Source organism: Stegodyphus dumicola, chromosome 2 (assembly GCF_044657685.1).
Source record: "Stegodyphus dumicola isolate Sdum_Otavi_A_Nest chromosome 2, ASM4465768v1".
Taxonomy (NCBI): Eukaryota; Metazoa; Arthropoda; class Arachnida; order Araneae; family Eresidae; genus Stegodyphus; species Stegodyphus dumicola.
In genome coordinates this window covers 249,138,764-249,165,858 of record NC_140769.1, presented here as the reverse complement: position 1 = coordinate 249,165,858, position 27,095 = coordinate 249,138,764, and the positions used below count along the sequence as shown (strand labels likewise).

At 29.1% G+C, this 27,095-nt stretch overlaps 1 protein-coding gene across 5 annotated transcripts in view; it reads right to left on the bottom strand.

Annotated features, from left to right (window-relative positions):
• The window catches only part of didum (dilute class unconventional myosin), a 148,002-nt gene that overhangs the window by 45,339 nt on the left and 75,568 nt on the right, over positions 1-27,095 (bottom strand). For 3 of the 5 annotated variants that reach the window (XM_085811997.1, XM_085812000.1, XM_085811998.1), the window contains exons 18-27: positions 21,145-21,168; positions 19,431-19,642; positions 17,541-17,730; positions 14,331-14,447; positions 13,942-14,031; positions 8,915-9,139; positions 7,376-7,469; positions 4,778-5,022; positions 2,869-2,982; positions 665-841 (exon numbers count right to left, since the gene is read on the bottom strand). In XM_085811997.1, the coding sequence (XP_085668123.1) occupies positions 665-841; positions 2,869-2,982; positions 4,778-5,022; positions 7,376-7,469; positions 8,915-9,139; positions 13,942-14,031; positions 14,331-14,447; positions 17,541-17,730; positions 19,431-19,642; positions 21,145-21,168 (1,488 nt within the window). The remainder of the gene's footprint in view (positions 1-664; positions 842-2,868; positions 2,983-4,777; positions 5,023-7,375; positions 7,470-8,914; positions 9,140-13,941; positions 14,032-14,330; positions 14,448-17,540; positions 17,731-19,430; positions 19,643-21,144; positions 21,169-27,095) is intronic. The other 2 variants (XM_085811999.1, XM_085812001.1) reach the window with 1 other exon arrangement.

Here is a 27,095-nt window from a genome sequence, read left to right as displayed (position 1 = left end):
TTCAAAATATATCATTATGATGAATTTTTCTTAAAATATAAACCATACACATATAATTAATTTTCATTAAAACAACATAAAACACACAATAATTAAAGGAATAAAAAACTAAATAAATAAACTTATGAAAATTAAATAAAGAAAATAATAAGGAAATGAAAATTTAAATAAGGAAATTATGCATTTCAATGTCTGAAGTCCTTAATCTTCAAAATTTTGCACTTTTATACAAAATAATAAAAGCACTTGGTTTTTGTTTTACACTGATTTACATTACTAAACAATACATTTAATCGATTAAAATGTTTTCCTTTTAGAATGCATTTTTTACTCCTATGTACATTACATTTGCTATTTATGTTGAATTTACATGTTTTTGTTTTTCACTCACATTTAAATTTTACTTTTCCCCCCCCCCTCTTCTATTTTTAGTACTTAAACATATGACTTAAATTTTCCATACATTTCTGGGAAAAAAAAACATAAAAAAATCAAACATATTTTTTAACTGCATATCTATTTTAAAAAATATCTTCTTTATTGAAAATTCTAATAATTAATTTTTTTGTTAACTATACTTAAATGTACAATTTGATACTATATAATAAAACTTTCTTCTTTATAAATTTAATAGATATTGTTCAAGTAAGACCTATATAAATACCCGGATAGCATCATTAATTAGTTTTTCTTCTTTAGGTGATTCTTCTTCTTTTGCTTCTAAACTTTCAACTTTCTTTTCTAAACGAGCCTTTTCAGATTCCAAGGTTTTTAATTTCTGTTGAAGTTTTAACACAAGTGTGACATCCACTAGATCTTTTCCTGAATCTTCTGAATCCAGCTACAAATGATGACATACATTTTAAGCCATGTACTAATAAAATATGTAATGTAATTCTAAATGATTCATGCACACATATTCACATGCCTAACTATTAATTAACTATAATTTCAGATACTTCATCATCTATAGTTCAGAAAAAAATTTAACACTCTCTTTAAATCTAATGGACTAATTTTAGACCAATTAAGCAAATACTATTAAAAGCAGAAATATTATACTAAATAACAGATAAACAAATGTAACCTATAAATTAATATATATATATACATTAAAAAATTAAATTATGAAATAATGCCTTGTAAAACAATTCTGTTCCTAACATCTCATGCTGAGATATTTATATTCAAAATGAAACAAATCAGAACAGATGTAATGTCAATTCTCGAAGAATTGTAATTGGTGCTAATGATATAGCTAGAAGTACTTTGTAATTTAGTATGAAATGTTTTCTGCCAGTTCTGGGCAGAATTGTTTCACAACCCATTTCTCTAGTCTCTGACTGATGATGTGATCAATCAGATAGTAGTCGCACAGTTGTAGCTCCTACATGTTCCTTCATAATTGCATTATTTCCAGAAGAATGGAAAATGTTTACCACCGCAAAATGTTTTTCAACAGATTTCCTGCATCAGTAAAATTTAATCATTTCACCAACTCAAAGTTAATTTCGATCATATTTTCCTCTCATTTTGCATTTTCAAGCTTTATAATTATAACTATGAGCTTGTCTGCTTCATATACACCTGTCTGAGCTCATACTGTAGTATTAATATCTCCTAAAGATATACAGATTTTGTTTATCATATAGTATATGTTATAAATAAAGTGCTGTATACAGCAGAAACTGAAAAATTTAAGATTTATACAAATTTACACATTACCAAAATTATTTCCAATCAAATAACACATTCATATAATTCTGAACAAAAATCTATCACAAAGTAACAAACAGGAAAGAAAATTTTCTCAAACATTCTTTTCCTAAATGTTTTAATTCAAGACATAAAAAGCTTATCCCCCTCTTTCAAAAGATTTCCAAAATAAAATAACTGCATTGCAAAAATTTTATAACAAACAATAGCAGGTTGGCTGCTGAAATATTATGCTATGTTAGGGGGCATAAAATAATAATAATAATAAAAAAAAAAAAAACCTGAACTGTCTTAAATTCTCATTTAACAAACAAATATTTACACTGTAAGTACTAATCATATACATTATGCATATGATAAGTGAAACTGAAACAGTAAAACTCAAGTTACCGAGTTTATAGGGATATATTACACAAACTCTAGAACAACTTGAATGTGTTGTAAATTTTAAACAATATAAAACTACGTTTGGTGATATATCAGCTCTACGACAAGTACTCGAAACAATTTTTCAAAAATGCCATTCATTTCTATTCAAAATCTCTTCTGAAATTCATTTTTTTTATTCATTACCCAGCATTTCTCAAATAACAGAAACAAGACTACCATCATATTTTCATGGCTATATTTGAAATGATAGAATCATAACGTATAATTCTTTCACTTTTTTCAGTCTTGCTGTTACCTTGTTAAATATGCATTAGAAATGGCTGAACCTATTAATCATTTACTTGCCTCTACACAAACAATGCTGTGGCAACCAGCAAATATGAATGTCCCTCTCTTTTCTAGGATTTTAACCCAGAGCTATAGCAGTCAACTCCTCTAACCACCCTATCAAACAAGGTGGTATTCCCACAACTTAAAATCAATATTATGAATGCAATATATTTCTCAGAGAAACCTCTTCTCACTCTAAACTAGCAGGTAAGTATCATTCTCAGTATATTATTAAATATCTTAAGTGTACAGCTATTATGAAATAGTATGTTAACTCCAACTCAATATTTTATTTTTAAGAGACTATAATATTACACATGCTGATATGTGTTTTTATTGCCTCATGTCTCAGAGCAATGAGAAGAGAATTTCATTACGGCCATACTTTTGGAATAGCATTATTTATTAGATACTAAAAAAAAACCTACTTACTCTAGCTTCATCATCATCAGGACTGACATCTTTACTAACATCCCATTTCACATCATCCAATTTTAAATGCGAGGAGTCTGATTCTTTTGACCGAATAGATCCATAACCTACATCCTGCATGCAAATAATACATATATATAATGATATAAAATGCTCTTCACCAAGATTCAGTTAATAACCAAAATTAAAAGGATATAAAGCATTTAAATTTTGCAAAAATACAGAAAACGAATCATTTACATATAAAGTACAGTAATTTATAATTATATATACTTCAAAACCTGCAGAATTTTTTTTTCATTCCAAATCTATATAAAATTTTTATTTAATAGACAACTTTTGAGACATTTCATTTTTAATTGGTTCCCTAGGGCAACATTTACCACTACTGCACTGTAAATTGCCTTACAGTCAAGTAATATTAACTGCATCCTGCTAAAAATTTATCATTTCTATTTTAATATTAGTTACATATTTTTCTGTAGTAACATTAGTGACAGCAAGAAATTCTATTCAGTACAATTCTATAAATAACTTCTATTTTAACGTTAATAAAATATAAAGAAACCATTTTATGTTAAGGAAATTTATGACAATTTAGCTGACTCTTTCTCAACTAAATGAAGTAAACTCTCATTAATCTGAAACTGGACAATTCAAAATTTCAGTTAATTTGAACAAAATCTGAAGTCTAAAAAGTATCAGTTATGTTAAAATGCAATTAATTTAACTTTATTCAAACTGATATTCCTTTGACTGACTTTCCTTTTGATAAAAATAAAAACTATAATTTATTGTTATTATTATTACTAAATTTATTTTTTGTATTGCTTAAAACATGACTATACACTCATTTACATCCTTAACCATCCTAGTATACTTCAGGCTTTTCATGCGTTCTTTACACAAATTCCTCTACTTGTATCTTTCTAGTACATAAAAAATATTTTTATATCTATTCTGCCTGTTAGCCACCATCTTCAGAACCTTTGAATAATTAATTTTTTTTCTTTTTTTTTTGGGGGGGGGGGAATACTTATACAAATATTTCTTATGAAATTTACATGGTGTAAAACAGCTTTATATGGAGAAAACAAATTAGAACTAGCAGAAATTTAAAAATACTGTAAGTGATCTAAATCAGAAATAGCAACAGAATATGGAACAAAATGAATATATTTGCCTAAATGAATTCCTATTTGAAAATCCCTATTGAAAAACTGATTGAAAACATCTAAAATTATACAACTAAACAAGCAACTATTGGTTAAATCTTTTTATACTAATATAGATATTTATGTTGCATTTTGAAGATAAAATTAAAAAAAAAAAAAAAAAATTGCCCTCTTAATTTTTTTTTAATAAAATTTTTCATTTTATATTTTGGTAAACTTCTTTAAATTTTCAGATTGCTTTTGATAATTCAATTTTCCAATAATCCGAACAGTTTCACCAGTGCCTACGACTTCAAACTGATGAGAGTCCATTGTATATTAAGTATTTAAAATTCAGCGAAGAAAGCATAAAACTATACTACTAACTACTCACTACTCTATTTGACAATATCAACTACTAAAAGAGCATGTGAATTCAAACTAATGAATAAAAAAATATATACCTTTAGCATTTTTATTAAGAGTATGAATTTTAAGAAGAGAAAGAAATTTGTTACACAAATTTTAAATCAAATTAATATATATATAAATATTAATAGATATATCCTCTGATGAATATATAGATCACAGAGTGGATACACATACACACTGATGAAATATAAACAGTAGAATAACAGAGATATTAAATTTTTATTTCTAACAATTTTTAAGAATAGTAGCATTTTATGTATGAAAATTTTTTAGCATTTAGTACAAAAAATATTTTACATGCAGAACAAAATATAAATTCATACCTCGTCATGTGTATCTGAAATGTCATCTCTGACAACTTCTGTAGCATCACTTTTAACACTGACTAGACTGACATTGGAAGGTGTTCTGTTGTGACCCATGCCAGTCCCACGAATGCGAATCATTTCATTCTGTAAGTTTTCATAGCGCTGTTCAAGTCGTGCATTTTCTTTCAATAATTTTTGATATGCAGCACGTTCAGCAGAAAACTCCTCTAGCAAAAGCCTTTTTTCACTTTCCAGAATCTCTGCAATTGTAAGAAAATCACATTATAAAAAAAAACAAATCATAAAGAAGTTAATAGAATTTTTCAAGATGAAGTATGAATAATATATCATACATTATAGTATCATAAAAAAGAACTCTTTTTCCTTATAAATGACGAAAATGAGATAAAATGAAGCCTTTAAAATTGTATATGTAAATCAAATTTCCCCATCATAATAAACATGTTTATTCATAATATGAAATATCCTTTATTTAAATGATTTTAAAATGCACAAACGGCAATAATAAATCATTGAAATTAAGACTAGAGGAGCTACTGAAAAATTATTTTTAAAAGATTCCTTGATTTTTTTGGGAAGGGGGGCAGGATTATTCATAGAAAAAGTTGTTCATAAAATACTAAAGAAACACATTCATGAAATTATTTGTTTAAATTGATACAAAGTAAGAAAACAAAATGTCTGTATACTTTTAAAAAATAAGAAAACTTTCCAGTAGTACTCCTGAAAGACGAAATTTTAGATATATTGTACAGTTTATGTTAATTAACCCATTTCCGTTTGATTTAAATCTGGGCCAACCAGCGGCCGAGTGGTGAAGGTCGCTGAACTCTGGTAGTTCCAACCTTGGTTTTGATTTCAGGCAAGCAGGCTGGTTGCTTGGCTGCATGTGTAAAATGTATACATGTATATCCTCATGTGTAACATGTATATAAGCAAGTTTCCCTTATAAAGTCCTCCACTTGGGCAGATAGCCCCAGTGTGTTTTGCCGTAATCCCAATAAACCAAACCAAACTATGATTTAAATCTATTTTATCAATTCTCCTCTTTGCAAGCTCTCACTAGGATGCAATATGGGTATTTAAGTTGGAATTTTTGAAAATTTGGCAGATAAAAATTTTTGTAGTGATGATTGCAGTTATATTTTTTTCTGACCCAGCTCTGCTACATTAGTTATCCAGCATTAGCCATTTTACTAGCTGAAGTTAAGTTGCAGACAAAATTTAAGCCAAGACTCAGTTAGGCCATTTGTATTACTCTTCTCCTATGATTCACTTTAAAATGTGAATTATGGCAGTGTTTGTGAATTTACCTTTGTTATCTAATACATGCAAACAGAGGAATTTTAATTTGTATGCACAAATCGTACAATTGTTAAGTTCAAGCATTTAATAAAAAGGTTATGTAAAATCTTCTTAGGATTTTGTTGTAATTTCACAGATGGAATGATAACTCACTTGTAAATCTAAGCTAAGGAATTTAAGTCAAATTAAAGAGTGAGCCCCACAACATATTTCTAATTTTTGTAGTTTACATTTTCAACTTCATAAAACAAAAAAACAAAAAACAAAAAAAAAAAAACTCAATAACCCTATTTTCAAAATTTAAATCATTTTGGCTTGATCTGAATATTATTATACTGTTTCTGCCAGACATGGATTATCCACAGCTCTTCAACGAAAACTGCACATTTTGAAATTTACATCAACAGCTTTTTTTTAAATCCTTCCTAGGAAAAAAAATCATTATTTACAGTGAAATATAAATCATTTAAATTAGTTCTTTTACACAGAGGTAACAGAATGATTTAACACATATATTTTCTGTTACTTTTTTCTTACAGCAGTGGTTCTCATTCTTGTAGTGATCCTTTTTTATGATGGGAGAGGGCAAATACTCACTGCTTCTTGACCATAACTCATACATTTAGCCTAAATTTTTAATAAAATTTTAACCTCTTTAGAAAGCTGACAGAGATTTATCATCATTGTTGCCAATCAATAAGTAATGTCTTCTACTACAAGACAATGACTGCTATTTTATATTTTTATAAATGTTTCAGCTTGCTCAAAAAAAAAAAAAAAAAAAAAAAAGAAAAGAAAAGAAAAGAAAAAAGGAAATTATGGAACAAATGAGAACTTCTGCAATTTATAAAACAGAGCAAAATTTATTTTCCTGAAAATGAAGATAAAAGATTACAAGATAACTAATTTCATAAAATCACTGCATATCCTGACTTACAAAAGAACATTTTGACGATTGATTATGAAAGAATACCATAATATGCTCTACATTAAAAGATACTATGAATGAAATGCATTCCTAAATTTAACTGTTAATTTTACAAATAGCGGAATAGTGGACTTAGAAAAATTAAAATTTATGATAAATTTTATGTCAATATCATTTTTATTAATTTATATTAGGTTCCCTACAATAATTCTTATACTTAAGATTTTCATACTTTAAGAACTAATATATTTTACTTACTATTACCTGATTTACAATACTAAGCTTTAATTGCCTAGATAATGCATACTGAATGACTGGAAGTTGTGTATTATACAAAACCATACTGAAACTTTACATACCAATGGCACCTTTTTCCTTGGCTTTAATAAATTCATTCATTCTGTCTAAATCTTCTTTCAGTTTAATGTTATCCTTATTCAAATGTTCTACAATCTGTTAACAAAATTATACAAATTAAAATGGTGCGTACGGGTATATTGAACTAGCTTATACAAGATTCTTACACAATACAATTTAAATAACATACTAATATATGCCACAGCTTGACCTTTTATTCATAAAAGCTTTGAGTGCAGCTAAAATTAATTTCATCTTATCTTCACCATACTTAAAGTTTCAAAGGAACAAAAATTCAATTTTACATCAACTCAACAGCAGAGATATGTATCCAAATTATGTACACCTTGGAATACGCATATGCACACCATGGAATATTCTTTCTATAAGCAAATGTTCTTCATAGCTAATTATTTAGGGCAATTTAATGATAAATAAAATACAAATTATTAATACCTTAAATTCACATAAGCAATTTAAAAATGGACTTTATAAATGTAAGTGTATAAATGCACACACATGCACAAATAGTGCTTTTTAAGCCTGATTTACAATCTAATTAAAACTGAATAAAGTATAAAATGACTGTAAATCAGAAACTCTTCTTTTCACTGATTTATGATAATGTTTTGCTTTACTCTAACAATATTATTTATTTTTTAACCAATTTTGATGTTTACAGTTATGAAGGGAAATTTTTTTTTTTTTTTTTTTTGAAAAGCTAATTTTCCAATATACCCTTACATATAATCATACATCCTGTACTATTTACATCACTGCGATAGTAATTAAGATTCAATCTAAAATTAGATTTAATCTCTAAAAACAATCCTTAAAACAGGGGGGTGTCCAAAGAAAGTATGAATGTGGTTCAAGAAGTAAGCGCGAAGCGCAAAAGAAATTTCTTGATCCCACCTACATGATAAATTTTACTGTTGCTACCCAAGTTCAAGGCTGGCTTATAACATGGAGATGGATGGGTTATATGTCACTTTGAGCTGAAGTAAAACAAAATGCATTCTGAGAGGAGAGGCAGTTCTAGACCTATGTGCAAAATGATTATCTTCATTTTTATACATTGTTTGTGTTTGCACATATCACAAAGGTAAGGATTTCCAGCGTTTCCCATTTTAAAACTACATTGGATACCAGTGATGTTATATTTTCAAGTGCTTTAAAGTGTGTTTAAACTGGTGTGGTGTTATAAAATCCTATTTCTAGCTGTGCATGGAATTATTACCTACAGTTTTTAATATAGTTCTGCAGCTTTTGAAAGAGAGCTACCTTCTGGAGATAAATGCTTAAAAAATTAATAAAAAATAAATTAAAAAGAGTTTAAAAAATTTAGTAACAATTTGCATACAAAATTTTAAAATAAATAAATAAAATTTCTATGCCTTAAAAATATTTTACCAATATAATTAATTATAATTTTCTAGCATTTCAAACAGTATGAAGTGCAAACACTATCATAATTCAGGAACAAATACATAAATTAGTGAACTAAAATAACTGTTATTAAAAGATTTTAAAAAACTCACTTCATCTTTTTCGAGTTTCAGGAGATTCTTTTCGGTAATAACGTCTTCTTTCTCATTGCGCAACTGTTCATTTTCAGCTTTCAACATTGCAACTGTCTGTACCAATTCTGCTACTCGGTTGTCATAAGCTTTTACTGTACCTTCCAACTGCTTGATATGCTCAACTTGAGCTGTCACTTCCTTAGTATCAATCTGTTTTGTTTGCAAGTTCTTATTCTCTCTCAACTATTAAAAAAATTTGTTTTTAATTAACATGCTTTTATTCCTTCCTTGAAAAAAATAATAAAATAATAAAAAATAATAAATAAATAATTGCATTTTTGTGATGGATGTTTTTAGATACTTGATTGTAACTTCAAGTAAACTTTTTTAATCCTTCCTAATTTTACATGCAACTAAATTACCATCATTTATGTTAATTTAGAAAAAAAAAAAAAAAAAAAAAAAAATCTGTGTTATCAGATCTTCACAAATCCTTTTGACTTACTTAAAACAGTCGCTTATCCCACCTGTTGCAAACTTTGCCAGATTATATGCTCTTCCCAAAATTCATAAACGTGGTATTCCTTTCCACCCTACTGTGTCAAATTTAGGCACTGCCTCGCATCCGTTAGCTAAATATTTAGTTTCTAGATTTTTAACTCTATTAGACAATAACATTTACACCATAAAATGTTCAACAGAGTTTGTAAAAAAAGGTAAAAGCATTTCTCCTAGAAATTTACCCATGGTTTCTTTTGATGTAAAATCATTATTCACCAATGTTCCAGTGGAGGGTGAAATAAGATGTCTAGAAACCAGACTTCATGAATTTAATTTTTCCTGCATTGAGATTGATGAGCTAATTTTCCTCACTCAGCTCTGTTTGAAATAAATGTATTTTGTTTTCCAAAATAAGTATTATAAGTAAACTGAGAGATTAACCATGGGAAGCCCCCTTAATCCCCTCCTGACTGATATCTATGTGCATTATTACGAATCAAAATTCTTTAAAATTTTAAACTTCCCAGTATGGTTCCAGTATGCAGATGATACTTTTACTCTGTTTGACAGTAATAAAACTGATTGAAACAATGTTCTTTCAATAATGAATTCCACTGATCCTGCAATTCAGTTCACTTTTGAACTTGAGACATGCAATTCTCTTCCATTCCTCGACATTTAGGTCACACATAACACACCCAACTTCAGTACTACAGTTTACCATAAATCTTCATTGGTTTGCCTTCCACCATATTTCAAATCATGTCATCCCACTAAGCAAAAGTTAGCTTCAGTTTATTCCTTTGTTTTCCACGCACTTCAAGTTTGCTCCTCCAAATTGGCTCTTGATCAAGAACTAAATTATTTAAAAGCAGTAGCTATTGACAGGGGCTTTCCAATCCAACATTATTAATCAAGCAATTAAAAAATTCTCATCTCGACACACTGAAAGGCACACTCGTTTCAGGAGATTATAAGAATTCTGCTGTCATTCCTTTCTTTCCATCAATCAGCTATGAAATTGTACATATTTTACAGAAATTTAACTTTTGAATTGTTTATTCTCTTATCAATAAAATTCCGAGTTCCATACTTAAGGACCCCATTCTAGATATAATTTCCTGGGGTATTTACAGGATTCCTTGGCAGTGTGGTTTAATTTACATTGGTCAAACTAAGATACCTTAAAGTTTCTCATTAAGGAACATGAGGCATATGTTAGGAAAAAGGAAATGCTGAAGTCCTCTGTTGCCCAGCACTCTTGGTCCGAAAAATTTTCTGCAGCCAAAATTATTCAAAAACCATCTTCCATTGGTTAATTAGATTTTCTAGAGGCGTTTCACATTCACAAAATCTTTCTGTTCTAGTTAATGACCCTAATTCCAATCCATCTTTACTTTCAACCTTTTCTTGTTTCATCAATAGCTTAACTCATGTCCAGCCAATCTTAGCTTATATCATATCTCATTCATTTGCACTTTGGCAGCTAAGGATGATGGTTTGGTAAAACCCTCAAAACCAGTCCTGTGAAAATTTTTCAAATATAATGCTAATTATTGTTGTTTGACTTCTAAATTAATATTTGTTTGGCATGTTATTTTACCTTAACATTTATGTTATTAAAAGCATAACTAAAATGAAAATTTATTTTCACATGGTAATGAAAAAGAGCTTGCATACCATTTATTAACTCAAACCCTGTTTACTTAAAAATTTAAACAAATTGCATACAACGCTATTTTTGAGATTAGTAAAGTAGTGTATGATTAAGAGATTACCAAAATTTTGCATGAATTTAAAAAAGTGCAATCTTAAAATTTCTGATTACTGCCTAACATAATGCAGGTTTTACTATTAATGTTCCAAAAAATTTACAAAAAAAATTTTTTTTAATTAAAAAATATAAAAGGTTTAACATTAGAAACAAACTGCAATCTGATCTTGACATACAGATTTCAGTTAAATACACGAAACAGTCAAAGCCTAAACATTTAACAAAGGCTGATTAATTTAAGAATTAGTTCCCAGAAACTAAAGCTATTAAACATAAAAATCTTATATTTAAAATGAGCTGTTCAAAATGGTAAAGCCAAATATAGGGAAAAAAATTGCTAGGATATTATTTCACAGCAAAATTAATGCCACATGCAGACTACTATACTTATTTAGTAAAAGATAGATTTAATTATTTAAAACAAAGCTATGAATTTATTTCATTGGACTGCTTTCAAACAAATATTTTCCTCACATGTGATACCTTCTGTTTTTCAAGGACGTAAAATCTGCTTAGTGAAAGTAATAAACATTTCACAGATGTTTCCTTTGAGGTGCCTTAACAATACTTTTGTTGTTGTGGAAAATGCTATATTTCTAGGTTGATTCTGGCATTTTCACTACATTTAACTACTTATCATTGGATGCTCCTTCAAGCATCTTTATTTCATTATACAATTTTAAGGATTCAGAAATATCTTATTTAATTTATGTGGTAGAATGAGATCTTTAAAACAAAATGGTTCTTCGATGGAGCTGTGCTCACAGAAACACTGAGCAAAACCAGATTAGTACACTTACAAGGAATAATTTTGATAAATATCTTTGATAAATATCTATAAATTCCTGATTTTATTTTCAACTATTTTTATACTAACATTATAATTTTATGCAAAACTTTTATTTACTTTTAAGCTACAAAGTTATATGTAGCTATAAAAAAAATGCTCTTTTTTTTTTTTTTTTTTTTTTTTCCCATTTAAAAAATGCTTTTTAGTGTTTACAGCTGTAGAAATTAGTTAATTCATATCCTTATAAAGAACAAACTATTTTTCCCATCAGCTATATAGAATTTAATATTAAGAACTGATTATCAGGATTCCCCCTTTATTATATATATATATATAAAAAGAATAAGAAAGAAAATAAATAAATAAATAAAATTTTTAAAATTTAAGAAAAGGGGGAGAAAATTTTTATATTACTCTTTTTATTTATTTTACATTGGTCAAACTAAGATACCTTAGAATTTCTCATTAAGGAACACGAGGCATATGTTAGGAAAAAGGAAACACTGAACTCCTCTATTGCCCAGCATTGTTGGTCCGAAAGTTGATATGTCTTGTGGGTTTGAAAACTATTGGCATTCTTAAAAATGCCATCAATTTATTAATTCTTTTAGAATATTTACATACTGAGAAGGTCAATATGAGAATACTTAGAAGAAATTGAAAATTAAAATGCTGAACAGTCATCACAGAATTGAAAAATTTACAATTAATAAATTGATGGCTTTTGAAAGGATGCAATAGCCTTACAGCAACTTAAAAACAAGGACTTTGTTTTTCTACATTTCTCCTCTTCTTCACCCTTTATATATAAGGTGTGATAAGTCTAAATTTAAATCTAAGTTCAATAAATTAAGAATTATCTGTAAGCAACTTTTAAGAGCAAGCACTGACTTATTCTAATTCAACACTTTAAACCTCAAAATAAATTATTCTCAATGTATATTTTTTCAAATATTCTTCCAAAAAAGATACAGTTTTTTGAAACATGGGCCCATACCTTTCAGAATAGTATAATGATCAGTCTATATAGTTTCCTCCTGTTGTTATTTAGATTTATAAAGATAAAATTTTTACTATTGTTTAAGATAATGATTATTTCCAATTCTGAAAACAGCACAGCTATATTAACGCTTCAGCTGATTACATTCATAAAATTTTACAGTTACCGAACTATAGGGGCCAGAGAATGAAACTATGAAAACTTCCCAAAGTGTAACATTAAACAAGGAGAAAACAAAACTCAAGGGTTATCTCATTGATAAGATATTTCACTGAGAATTTTCTCTAAGAAAACATTTTTGCTCCATCATAGAAGAGGAGCATAATTAAAATATCCCTGCAGCCACTCTATACAACCACGAAGCACTAAACCTGAGAAATATCTAGAGACATTTATTTTCTTTAGTTACTCAGCCAATGATGAATAAAACTTGAAAAAAGTACACTAATGAGATGACAAAAAACGAATCAAATTAAGTAATGTTTTTCATTATATGATAAAGTTGAATATCTAGAATTTATCTGAGTAAAACAGCCCAAAAACTAAATTTCAAATACACAGAGATTATTACTCAAAATTGACATTCACTGAAGTGACATAGTCATTATCACTCAAATTGACATCATATGATATCCTAGGTAGGTTGCACTACACAGCTTAGAATGGTAGTAATAACATTCTTCCACATGCAGCAAATTTTTTCATGGTGCTATGATTAATGCTTAATCTCTTAAGTTTATATGCATGGCTTAAAATACTTTTGTCCTTCCATTATGTTAAAACTGTTTACTGCTTTTAAAGAAATGAAAATATTAAGTAAGCATATATAAATGTTTTTGTGTTGTAAATTTTACATATTTTTTGGAATAAAACTTGAAATGTTTAAATCACTAAATAAAGAAACTGAATGCTTACATGTTCATAAAAAGCAATTTTACTAGTTTATATAATAAGAGCAAAAATTTTAAATTTAAACTTACCAACTCTTCTATTTTTTGTTGCAATGAGATGATCTTATTCTCTAAACCTTTGTTCAGTTTCTTCACATGTTCTACGGATTTAGCTTCAATCTGCAAATACATATATATATCAGCATTCAATTTAAATACCTGCATGTAAATAATTATTGGAAGCATTTACATAAAGTATTACACTAACAAAATAAAATTGTAATTTTCTAATTAAGTAGAAAATAAAAAATGAAATTTTCCTTTCATACTGGAAAGATACCATTTTATTTAAACTACAGGACATTCTATGATAAAATATTCAAGAAATAAACTGAATCAACTCTTTTATAATATACAATTGTAATTAATATCAATGATATAATTATTAGGAGAATACAATACACATTATAAAAAATCACCTTCAGTTTCTTGAGTTCTTTCCTAGCAAACCACCTGCGTACCGATGATTGACAAATGATGATACTTTTGCGCGATTTCTGATATTTGGAGCGAGCAACAAAGCCACGAACATATTTCTGAAAAAAATATGAAAGAAAGAATTATGATTAGATGCGGAAAACAATACTTTTAGAAATATCTTAAGAATTAATCATATTAATATCTTTAAAAAGCTAATATCATGTCAAAGTCCACACCTTGAAAATTTGTATTCATTCCAGTTATTTGAACATATAACAGCAAGAACTGAAAAATAAGCATATTTACTGTGTATTCTGACCTTTTTCAATAATTTTATTGAAAATAAAAACAGGAAAATATGCAGCATATGCCATTTCAATGAAGTGGCTTAGAGAGAGAGATAACTTGATTCAATCATGTTTATATGTATACATGAGTTCTTTTTATTATTATTTTATTTCCACATGATGTATTGTCACTCATCCCTTGAAATTACTGCAAAAAAGCAAACTTCTTATTAGCCTACATAATTTACTTGTGGAGGTTATTAATAAAAGCCTATTTCAATAAAATTTTTAAAGGAATAACAGAAGAAAGAAACTATACAATATATGTTCAGATGCCCAATCTGACTATAACTAGTGGCTGCAGATGAACTGCAAAAGGAAAGAAAAATATATGCTATTCAGCCACTACAACTACTTTACATCTATTTCCAGGCAGAAAAAAGCTTACACTTTCTTTACACACATATCTTACGACTGAATCTCCACGATATTTTGCCTACGTACTGTGTCCACTCAAACTTACTTTTTATTTCTAAAGGAATGAGGATGAACGGGCTTTACTGCAGTTTTGAAAAGTTGAATAAACAACTCTGAATTTTCATATGCAAAGAATATGAGTCAGAAATTCTACAGAAACTAGCTATTTTGGGGCAGGAAACTACAACCATATCTTGAACTCAAAGTAAGTTGAATGCTTTGCAAGTAGACCAAAAGTTGTTAAATTGTGCACAAAAAAAAAAAAAAAAAAAGGCAAAAATATGAAATGAATGAAAATATGAAAAATATGGCCCTGTACATTATGCAATTAAAGATAATGTATATTTTTATTTGCATTATTTTCAAAAATAATTTCTAAAAAATTAAATAATTTTAAATTACATAAACAATAAAAAAATCATCACCATACTTTCTATTAGTAAAACCTAGAAAAATTCTTGTTTTCTGTTTCTCGGTGCATAATTATGTTTATTGTAATTATACTTGCAGAATTAAGTATAAGAACTAATAAAAATAATAATATAGTTCAGAAAATTATGCATCACTTGTCATTATATAATACATTATTGTCAGTATGTTGAGAAAGACTTCATTTACTTAATGTTTAAATGTGTAACTTAGATCATAATTAACTACATTTTATATGAACTTTTTTACATGAAGATATATTCTTGGTCCATTGTTTTAAGATGCAAACAAAGATGAGGAGGTTGTAGTGATTTTGTAGTGATATGCTCACTTGGTACTGTTTGGTAAGTAGCTGCTTGCTCGAGTCACCATCTAGCACCTAGCATCTAGAACCAATGACAGCGCGCAAGTTTTGCGCGCCCTTGAAGATAATAATGACCTAAGAATTCGATCCTGTATCTGTTTCATGTGAGTCAAATTCTCAACCACTAGTACAAAAGAGCTCCTGGCTAGGTTCAAGAATTTTGACTCTCTCAAATTTGTGAGTGTTGAGAGGCTCTGGAGATTGCTATACACTATTGCAGAGTAAGCTCAGAAATGCACCAGTTTTGCATTTTGTGGAAGTGTTGTTATGTTGGATATGATTTATAAATTTGTCCTCTGCCTCACTACAAAACCTCACCATTAAAAATTTCTACAGGGTAAAAAAAAAAAAAAAAAAAAAAAATACAGTTAAGAGAACTGCTAACTTATCATGAAAACTAATTATGATGTTACAGCTTTTAATATTGAGTTTTATGAATACTTTGATGAGTTATGGCTGCAAAGTGCAACAGAGGCATACCTGAAACTGAATTGAGGCAAATTATAACTGTTTAAGTAACAACTTCAGACATTAGAATCAAAATCATCATTTAAAGATCAGATTTATGAAAATTCAATGCATGTGCATTAAACAAAGAACTTAAGAACACAGTGCATTTGTATTTTAATATAATATCTGTATTCCACACTTGTAAAACTGCACTTTGCTTAAATTTCAATGACACAAGTAAGGAATCATAATAAATATTGATTACATGATATTACAGCAAAGTTTCTTCATGGCAAAAACAAAATCTACTTTTTCATAAACATTAATAGAAAACACAGATTCTAGGTTAATATGCCATGTACTTGGCCTAATAATTTGCAGCATTTCAATGTTACAGTACTTTTGACTCTCAGAGATTTCCTCTTCAACTTAAATATATAAATTAAAGCATAAGAAATTAACCACTAAAAAATTAAAATTAGTCAAAATAGCAAACTTATGCTAGGTATAAATTTTAATCAAAACTCTATCAATTTGGAGGGCAAATACTCTATTGGTTTCGAGGGCGATTTCTACACCAAACATACCTTTGTTGTTTTGCTTAATTTTAAGCTTTATATTGCCATGTTTCCCTTCTTCCTTCACTAAAACAATTTTGCTTTCCTACATTAGGCACTGGGAATTCCTGGCTTTCAAAAATCTCATTTGTTTCCAACTGCATTTTCCACAGTACATTGGAAAATTTTTCACAATTACATTCACGTATTAACTATAGCCATATTATATTTGTACATTAAAATAGCATACAAATTTTTAAATCTCTCTGGCTTCATGCACCTAGAAAACACACTAATTCCAAAATACTAACTTTAGAAATGTATTCAATAAGGAATTTTTAATGAATAAGCACATAAGAACAAACATGTAAGCACATTTTTTATAAAAATTGTCATAAAAACTTTTAAAAAACAACATTATGCATAAATAAATATAGAATTACTATTGTAAATTATTATAATATTGTGTTACTACTAATCTATATTTATGTATATGAAAAGTAGTGTCCTAATATAGGAAAACCACATGGGAGCTTTGGTTAAGTATTAATTTAAGTATTTAGGTTTAGATAATAGAAACCCTTATGCCAAAAAAGTATATCTGTGATTCAGATAAATCAAAATAAATGAAACAAAGGAACTCACTTGAATAATAACAGCCGCAGCATTCCTACGCATTTGCTGAAACCTGAGACGAGCCCACATGCCTCTGGCAAAAGTTTGCAATCCAAGAACAACACGACAGGTGCGCTGAAATTTTTTTTGCTGAATAAACATTCGTACTGTTTTCTGAATAATAATGGCAGCTCTTGTCCTTCGTAAAAAGGATGTATACCTATAAAAAATAAAAGCATTGCATTTAGATGTTTACCATACAAAGATACATGAAGGAATAAGAGATGAGATGATGTTTTGCATATTGCGTACAAATCTGATATACTCTGTACCTTTACAGTAAATAAATAAATTTTATATAATTTTACAGACTTAAAACTAAACTTATACATAATTTGATACTCCTAATGAAAAATTATATTTGATATACATTCAAAAAATACCACTTAGCTTTTATTATTTTAAGAACTGATAAAGAAACGGAGATCAATAACCCTTTTTATTCATGCCACAGATCTCTGAATATATATAAGCTATTCCATGCTATCTGGTTTACGTTCACAAAAATGAAAATACCATTTTGATATTAGAAGTCCTTTTCTAATTCACAGTAATTGAAATAATATAATCTCCTTAAAATACAATAACAAAACTAAATTTATTAATTCATAACTAAAGAGCCCACCTTACTATTTTTGTTGCCATTTTGACTATGTTGGTAAGATGCAAAAATAATTGTGTCTTTTTTTTTACAGTTAACTTCCTTGCAGTTTCCAAAATAAAACACACCTCAAATCATTTTAAAACATTTTTACAAAATGAAATTTAATTAATATGACATATGATTTTAGTAAGAAAAATTATCTTACTAGAATAAATAACAGCATATCTTAAATTTTTAATTTTTTTTTAAATAAATATTATTAATAATGATAATATATTTAATAAAGCTTGGAAGTATAAGTGCTAAAAACAAAAATGTCATTAAAATTGTTAAAACAGGTTCTTATAAAAATGAATTAATTAAAAATAAATTGTAAAAATTTAAACCATCAAATTAAAGAATAAGCAAATAGTATCATATAAGAATGAAAACTTAATTGTTTTCATAAATCATAACCTTCAAACATTACTTCAGTATTTTGTTAATGTTCAGTATTTTGCCCATTCCAGAAAATTCTGTACAAATTATGTACATGTAATTCAAATCTTATTTATGAAATTATACATTATTCCTATTATATACTACTACTACAAGATTTTTTGTACACAATCTGAAAACCATGGTGTATGTCAGATAAAATATATTTGAATTGAAAAACAATCATTCCATGTCAACTGATAAGCATACTTGAAACAGCTTATTTACTGTACATGAAAAAGTACATCTTTGGTAGAAAAGTTACAAAGAATTTTTCCAGTGTCTTCAGAATCTTGATTTCATGTGATAACTTTTTAATATTCTGGGTTTCTTTTCCATTAAAACCAAACTACTTTGCATTTTTTTTGTTTGTTTTTGTTTTGTTTTGGCATATTTCCTCAGTGGCAGGCATCAATTATTTTGTTTGGGTTCTTTCCTGGCAACGATTGTGGTTAAAACCCTTTCTAGCTTTTTTTTTTAATGTGTATGTGTATGTGAGTGGTAGATTTTACTATTTGGAATTTGGAATAATTCCTAGTAAGTCATTATTTCATTGATCTGAACATTAAACATCTATCTAGTGATTTCATCAAGAAACAGTGCTTTATATCTCACATATATACCAGAAAAACAATTTTATCTGATGCACTCAATCCACATTCAAATGTGTAACACCGCACTTAATAATACTTCATAATTCATCATAAACTTATTCTAATTTTAAGAAATAGCAAGTTAAATCTTTTAATGCATACATTTAAAAACTTCAACATGTTTACCTTCTCGCCAGTAATCCTCGGGCATATCTTTGTATTCCAACAGCCGAGCGCCGTATCTGTCTGTACTTCCTCAAATGTAACCAGCCACGAATATGTTTCTGAACCATGACTGCACATGCTCGTAATTTATCAGCTCTAAGCTTTTCCAAATAAGCAACTTGACCAGCACGAAAAAATATCTTTGTTTTCCCAAACTGAAATTTATCCTCTTCCTACATAAATGTATAGATAATTATTTGCACTTATTTTCAGAAAACAATAATGAAAGAACAGAAAATTAAAAATACAAATTCAAATAAAATTTTAAGGTTCAATAAATAAAAATGAAGAATACTATAAATCTAGTAAATTCCTAGACAAAATTTACCAAAATATTTATTCACTCATGTAACATGAGTCTATATAAATGGAATTCTGACTGTGATGAACTTCTAGAAATAGAAAGGCAAAACTCCGAAGAACATTTATTTGTCCAGACTGAAGAACCTCCTATTAAAACACTAGGTATGGTTTGGAATTCGAAAGAAGATACATTTTTTTAAGTTACAATAAAAATGTAGGTTGTTTATACCAAACAAGACATTTTATCAATTATAGCTAAATGATGCATTTGGTTTTATTAGACCTACAGAAAAATTATTATTTTGCATGTTAAATAAACATCTACTATACACATTACATTTTGTAAAAGAAAAGCTTTATGAAATGGTTGCAAATTTTCCAGTTAACAGAAGAGATGAAGATGATATATTATGAGCACTCACTGCAATTATAATAAACGGGGAAAAAAAGAAAATCCTTTGATAAATGAATTGCAATCAGAAATGTTGAATTAGTGGTAATACCCCAAAACCTTTTTATGAATTTAATAAATTCGTTTAAAGTTGCTAAATTTAAAAGTTTGATATAACATATTGCCTAATAATTAGTTTGATTATTAATTTAAAAACTGGAAAATCAAGAAATTATGTATTATTATGGATAATAATAGAGCAGACAATTTTACAGAACAAGGTAACAAATATGTTACATAGTAAACCTATGACCAAATAAAATGAACTATGCCATTCACAGAATTAAGATTTTATACTGATTCTCTATGTTAGTTGGATACATATCATTCACATGAAAAATTACCTATGCTCACCTATCAAAAATAAACATTTTTTCCCCATATTTAATGTAAATATATTTCTCTCACTTATTTTATAACATATCATTTCGATGTAATTTATTTCATTTATAAATTTATTTTCCAGTATATATTCAAGTTTAGCAAGATTTCACAAGTACAGTGTGCAGAAAGATAAACTTACTTATGATATTTTCTTTTTAGGATGTTAAAATATTTTTTTAAAGGGGGTTGATTTGAAAACTACTTTGAAGATAGATTTAAAAATAATTCTTTACATGTATTTTAATCATTTAGATTTTAAATATATGCTTTGAAATCATTATTTGTATTTGAGACAATCTACAATTCTCTAAAATTATTCATATGAAGAACAATTTATAAGAATAAACATATATATATATATATATATATATTGATTTCAATTGAAAAAATAAGATTTATGATGCAAGTTCAAAGAACAGCATTTACATAAACTATATAACTGTAAAAAAAGTTACACATTTACACTGATACATTTTTAATTCTAACAAAAAATGTGCCATTAAATTTAAATAAATATATTTTAAATAAAAAACTTACTCCTTTCCTAAAGAATGCATGTTGCTAAGAAGAAAATGAATGAAGATGAAAGAATTTGCATGGAAAATGGAGAATGATTATCAAAAGAAAATTTAAATCAAGGTGCCCAACCCATGGCCTGCATGTGGCCCAAAATGAGTATCAGTGCAGCTCAAGAAACATGCATGAAGTGCACAAGAAATATAGAGACCCCATTTTGATGATAAACTTTACTGTTGTTATCGGGGATTCAACGCTAGCTTAAAACATGGACGGGTAATTTACTTGATGTTTCAAGTTGGAGCAGCATACAATGTATTTGAGTGGAACGGTAGTTTCAGATCTTCTTTTAACTTGTGCATAAAGTGATTATCTTCTTTTTGAAACACCGTTTGTGTTTGTACATATCTATGCTGGTGTTATACGAAAGAAATAAGTCTATGCTACTGTCATTATATTACAAAAATCATAACTTTATAAATCTTAAGTTACTTAAATATGTTTTTACACTTATTTGTGTTCATTTCTTATGCTTTTCTTTTTATTACACACCATGCAACTTTTCTCCTATGAACAGAAAGATGTGAAATTCAAAAATTTCTTTCAGTAGTTAAACTGAGTAAACCTGAAAATTTTCAATGAAACCTATGCAGTTGTGTGATTTACTTATTCTGGATCTCATAAGCTGCCAATGTGTTTGAAATAATTTGTATGGCTCAAAATACCTCATCTTCTTTCAATGTAGCCCACGGAAGCTCAAAGGTTGGACACCTCTGAATTAAAATGAGACAATTACACAGAATTTTTAACAAAATCAGGTACTGTTTGTTCTGTTATCAGGATCGGATACAGAAATGTATGTATGCATGTAACATATGGATGTATGTACTCATGTATGCATGTATATATGTAAACACGAATGTATGTGTATGTATACATATACACATACTATATGCACACACATACATACACAAAAGCATACATTCATACATTTCTGAAACCAGTCCCCATAACAGAACAGTAACCAAAATCATACACCTTTTAAATTAAAAATATTTATTTCAAATTCTGCCATCACTATACATATCAAGTACTGGGGCTGGGACAAATAAAAAAGACTAATACTGGAGCTACTTGAAAAAGAAAATAAGTACATCACTTACAGATCTTATACTTAAGTTCCTTTGAAGTAGCCACCACTTGTACTGGGGCTGGGACATATAAAAAAGTACTGGGACTGGAGCTACTTGAAAAAGAAAATAAGTACATCACTTACAGATCTGATACCTAAGTTCCTTTGAAGTAGTCACCACTTAAATTTACATACTTTATTTCAACACTACTTCCTTACTACTTCCCAACATTACTTAGCACAAACTTATTCTCATAATGATGATCTACTAAAATAAATGGGAATAATCTGTACCTAATCCTGAGCTCTTAAGATATCTTGTGAACAGTCAGTTGACAGATTTTTGTTGCATTATTGAATGCAGATCTTCATTATTTTTCTCAGTTGTGCTGGTTACTGGTCTTATGGAACATTTGACACTTTTGAAACATTCGCACTGCTCATAAGCCTATGTGCACCTCATAAAAATCCTTCCCACAAATTTTCTGCAACTTTATGCATGTCTCTGTGCATAAATCACCAAGTTTTTGTCAAAATTTGATGAAAAATCTCCACTCAACTTTCTTTGCAATGGTGAATACAATGACAAGACACTGCATGTTCATTCAAACATGCCTATAAACAAATAAAATGAACTAAGATATTATACATCAGAGCACATGCACAGCATGGTCCAAGATCAATCTGTATCAAGCAGGTTTGCTCTAAGTGTATGTCATAATCCCAAAACCTTTTGATCACATCTCATAGGCAAGAATTTAGCTTAAATAATTAAATAAAATAGGCAGCTTAAATAAAATTTTCTATCTGATATAAAATAATAATAAAATTATTTGGCTACAAAGTCTGCAACAAAAATTAACAATAGATTTGATCTGGTTATGAGGTGATTACCAAGCAGTAGTAACAAAGTTAATTGAAACTCCCTTTTTCACCCCAGTTTTGATGAAATAACTCTAATAAATATTAAAACAAAATTAAGAGCATAATAATCAACAGTAATAAAACCACAGTTCATTAATTTATCCACAGCTCATATTGCCCCAACATGGTGGCAGCTGAAAAGCCAATGTAAACTGACCATCTGACAAGAAAATGGCACTAAAAATTCCAGAAGCTAAATCATTCAAATTGTGCTGGAAGTGTAATAATTGTAAGAAACAAAGTTACACAAAAATCTTATAGGAAAGTATAATTATTAGTGAAAGTTATTATACATAACAAAATATGCAAGAATATTTGAATCCACTGGATAACATTGGAAGTGATCACTTACCTATACTGACTGAATATAATTTGTTATTAAGGATGAATGTTACTAAAAGAAGTTACTAGAATTTTAAAAAGGGTAATTCAGTGCTCTTCATCAAACAATTTCTAAAACTACTGTGAATACGACTTTTCACAATGATTTAGAACAACAATGGCTCTGTCTCAGAGAAATAATTTTAAAAGCTGCTAAGTCAGCTAGAAGAAGAAGATGGATCGATATCTGTGAAAGCATTAATGCTAGGACATCAAATACAAAATTATGGAAATTGGCTAAGGCTTTTAACAATGAACAACCTCAATTTGAGAAATCAAATTGTGTTTTTACTGATGACTCATATTTGCCTTTGAATGACCAAGAATCAGCTGATGTATTCGGAAAGCATTATAGTCGAGACATTGAGCTTGATTTTACAAAGGACAACAAAAACATAGCCTTCAGGACTAGAAATACAGCTCATCATTGTTGTAATGTTAAGTCAAAGAACGCAGTCTCCTGGCCCTGGTCGATGGCATGGACTGATGATTACACGTATTGGTTCTTGTGATAAACAAGAATTAACATATTTAATCAATCCTGTAATAATGGTAGGTTACAAGGAACTGGAAAAGAGCCACAGTGGTTCCTATTCAGAAATTCTATAAATCCGCTGGTACTCTGGAGAGCTACACAGCTGTTGCCCTGACAAACTTACAACAAGCTTTTTGAGAAACTTTTATTGAATTGCCTTAGCTATCACTTTGCAACTACCGATGGAACAAAATGGTTTTAGTAAAGGTCATGTACTCAAGATCAGACACTGGAGTTTTGTCAGCATGTAAAAGATGCTCATAATAAAAATCCAACTAATCATTCCAATGCAGCTCTTTTGGAGATCAACTAGGCTTTTGATATGGAAGAAGAGATTAATCAATAAATTATACGAAAATTTTGCTATTAATGCAAGACTTTAGACTAAACTTGCAAGACTCTTTTGTGGATTTACGATTTCCTCACAAATAGAGTTTTCAATGTTAAATAAAATGGTGCTCTCTGGTAGATAATGTTCAAAGCAAGAAATCCCTCATGGCTCTGTATCAAGTCCCATCTCCGGAATGGAATCTATTATTACTCACAATTTCAAAATTAATTTATTTGCTGATGACATTGTACTTTGTTGTCTTGGTTCAAACAATGACAATTTTGAATCTAGTATAAGCAATTCAATTTGGGATTTAATTTTAATCTTAGTGAAAAACTTAAATAAATCTATAAGAGTTCTTTACAACAAATAGCTATATAGTTACAGTTCGAAAATTTTCTTAAATGGTCACCTCTTACAGTGTGACAGGAATCCCAAATATCTTGATTTTGCTGATGCCAAGACCCTAAGGACAACTTATATCTGCTTTATAAAATTGATTCTTGAATATAGTTTTCAAATCAATCGTGTCACCTCAGATCACATCTTCAAAAAATGGGAAGGGTACAGTTGAGTGCAGCTCACCTTATTAAAAGACTTTGCAACAGTACTTCAGATGAAATCGTTCTCTATGAGGCTGACTTGCAACCCTTGCAGTTGAGAAGTATCCTTAATTTTACTACATACTTTAACGAACTCTTAAGTTTTCATGATCAACATCATACTACAATCTTTTTGAATGGTTGGTAAAATAATCAAAGATTAAAAAGGAATGGTCCTTTCAGTCATGCTACGAAATTAAGATGTATTACAGAGAGTTGGATGTAATTCTTTGAAACCTATCGCATCCCCAATGGACTCACTATCTGTTTTTTTTTTTTTTTTTTCCATACAATTATTGACTATTATTAATTAGTCCTCTCAACATCCTGAATACTTACGACAGGCTGCTCTGGAAGTGATTAATAGAATACCTGTTGAGGCAGTTCTGATATATACAGACAGCGGTAAGAATGAACATGGACACCTTGGTAGTTAGTATTTTGTTAAATATGGAGAGGAAGAAATATCTTTCAAGCATAGAAATACCAATTTCTGTTCAGTTTTTAGCTCTGAATCAATTGCTATTGATATGGCTTTGGATATGTTTTACGTGGGGAGACCTGGATCTTTTATGGAAGTGTTATCCAATACCTATATAACTAGAGAAATATTAGAGACCTGACAGGAATGAAAGTTATTGAAAAACCCAAGACCTTGTCCCATTCTTCCGTCCTCCATCTACAATGGATACCATATCACATAAATCTAAAATATAATCATGTAACTGATGGACTAGCAAAGAAGGGTACTTCCATGCCTCAGGTTTATGCTGAACCTTTGACCTACCTTGAACTATACTCAAGAAGAAAGACTAATTAACAATTCTTGGAGACAGCTACCGATACACTCATGGTATCATAGTACAGGTCTTGGTACAGCAACTGGTTTCAAGCATGACAGGAAGGACTAAATGGCTCTGGCTCGGTTGGCTTCAGGACATTTAAGGACCTTCATATTCCCAAGGTACTAACATTTTTCTCACTTGCACAAAATGTAAAAATTATGGAGCTACTGCACAGCATCTATTTAGCTGTGTTACCTTGGTATGTGAAGATCTCCTGAAGAGACCCAATTTCATGTTGGAAATTCTGAAGGTGAATGAACTTATGGATCTGATCTGGTTCAGATCAGAGGGATTAGTAAGAAGAACAACAACAAAACACAACTGCCAAAATTATGTAAAACACACAGGCAACTTTGAATGCTTCAATATCAACAAGAACAATTTCTAGAGGATTAAATGAAAGTGGCTTGCAGTCATGTTCCCCTTTACAAAGACTCCAATGGATGCAAAGCCAGTGACATCAATGACTGTAATGATTGTTGGGGCAGAACCAGCTAGACAATCAAATGGCACAGGGTAGTACATAGTGATGTGCTTCCCTTCTGTTTCATTAATGACAACTGTTGAACAAGAATCTACACTGCTGTGGTACAGAGACAAATTCAACCATGCTGTGGATGTTTAATGCTACAATTGCACAACACAACTTCATGTCTTGGAGTGTCATCACCATGAATAGCTGGTCACTTCTGGTTCATTTAGAGTCACAATGATGCCCAAAAAATATGTGAATGAAGCACTGCAACCAAAAAAACCTACCCTAACTTCAACAATAGCAAAATACTATTGACACCACATGGCAGACATCCACAGACAACAGCTATATGTTTTACGTGGGGAGACCTGGATCTTTTATGGAAGTGTTATCCAATACCTATATAACTAGAGAAATATTAGAGACCTGACAGGAATGAAAGTTATTGAAGACCTACAATGCAGCTATATGTTTCCTTGATCATCAAGATCTCCAATTCTCATAATGATCAAACATTTGTTGGATGTGATTAGCTGTTGAACAAAGGAGGATGCCTGTAAGCATATGGTCATCCATCTAAGCACATTATCCATATTTTGAATTAATTTGCACCTTGAAAAGTTACTTCTTGCACTGCCATAAAAAGTGATTCTACTTCCTATATATCATCTTTATATGCCATTGCTGTACAGCATTATTTTTATTTAATTATAAACACTTCTTTATATACGCATTCTCAGTTTGCCA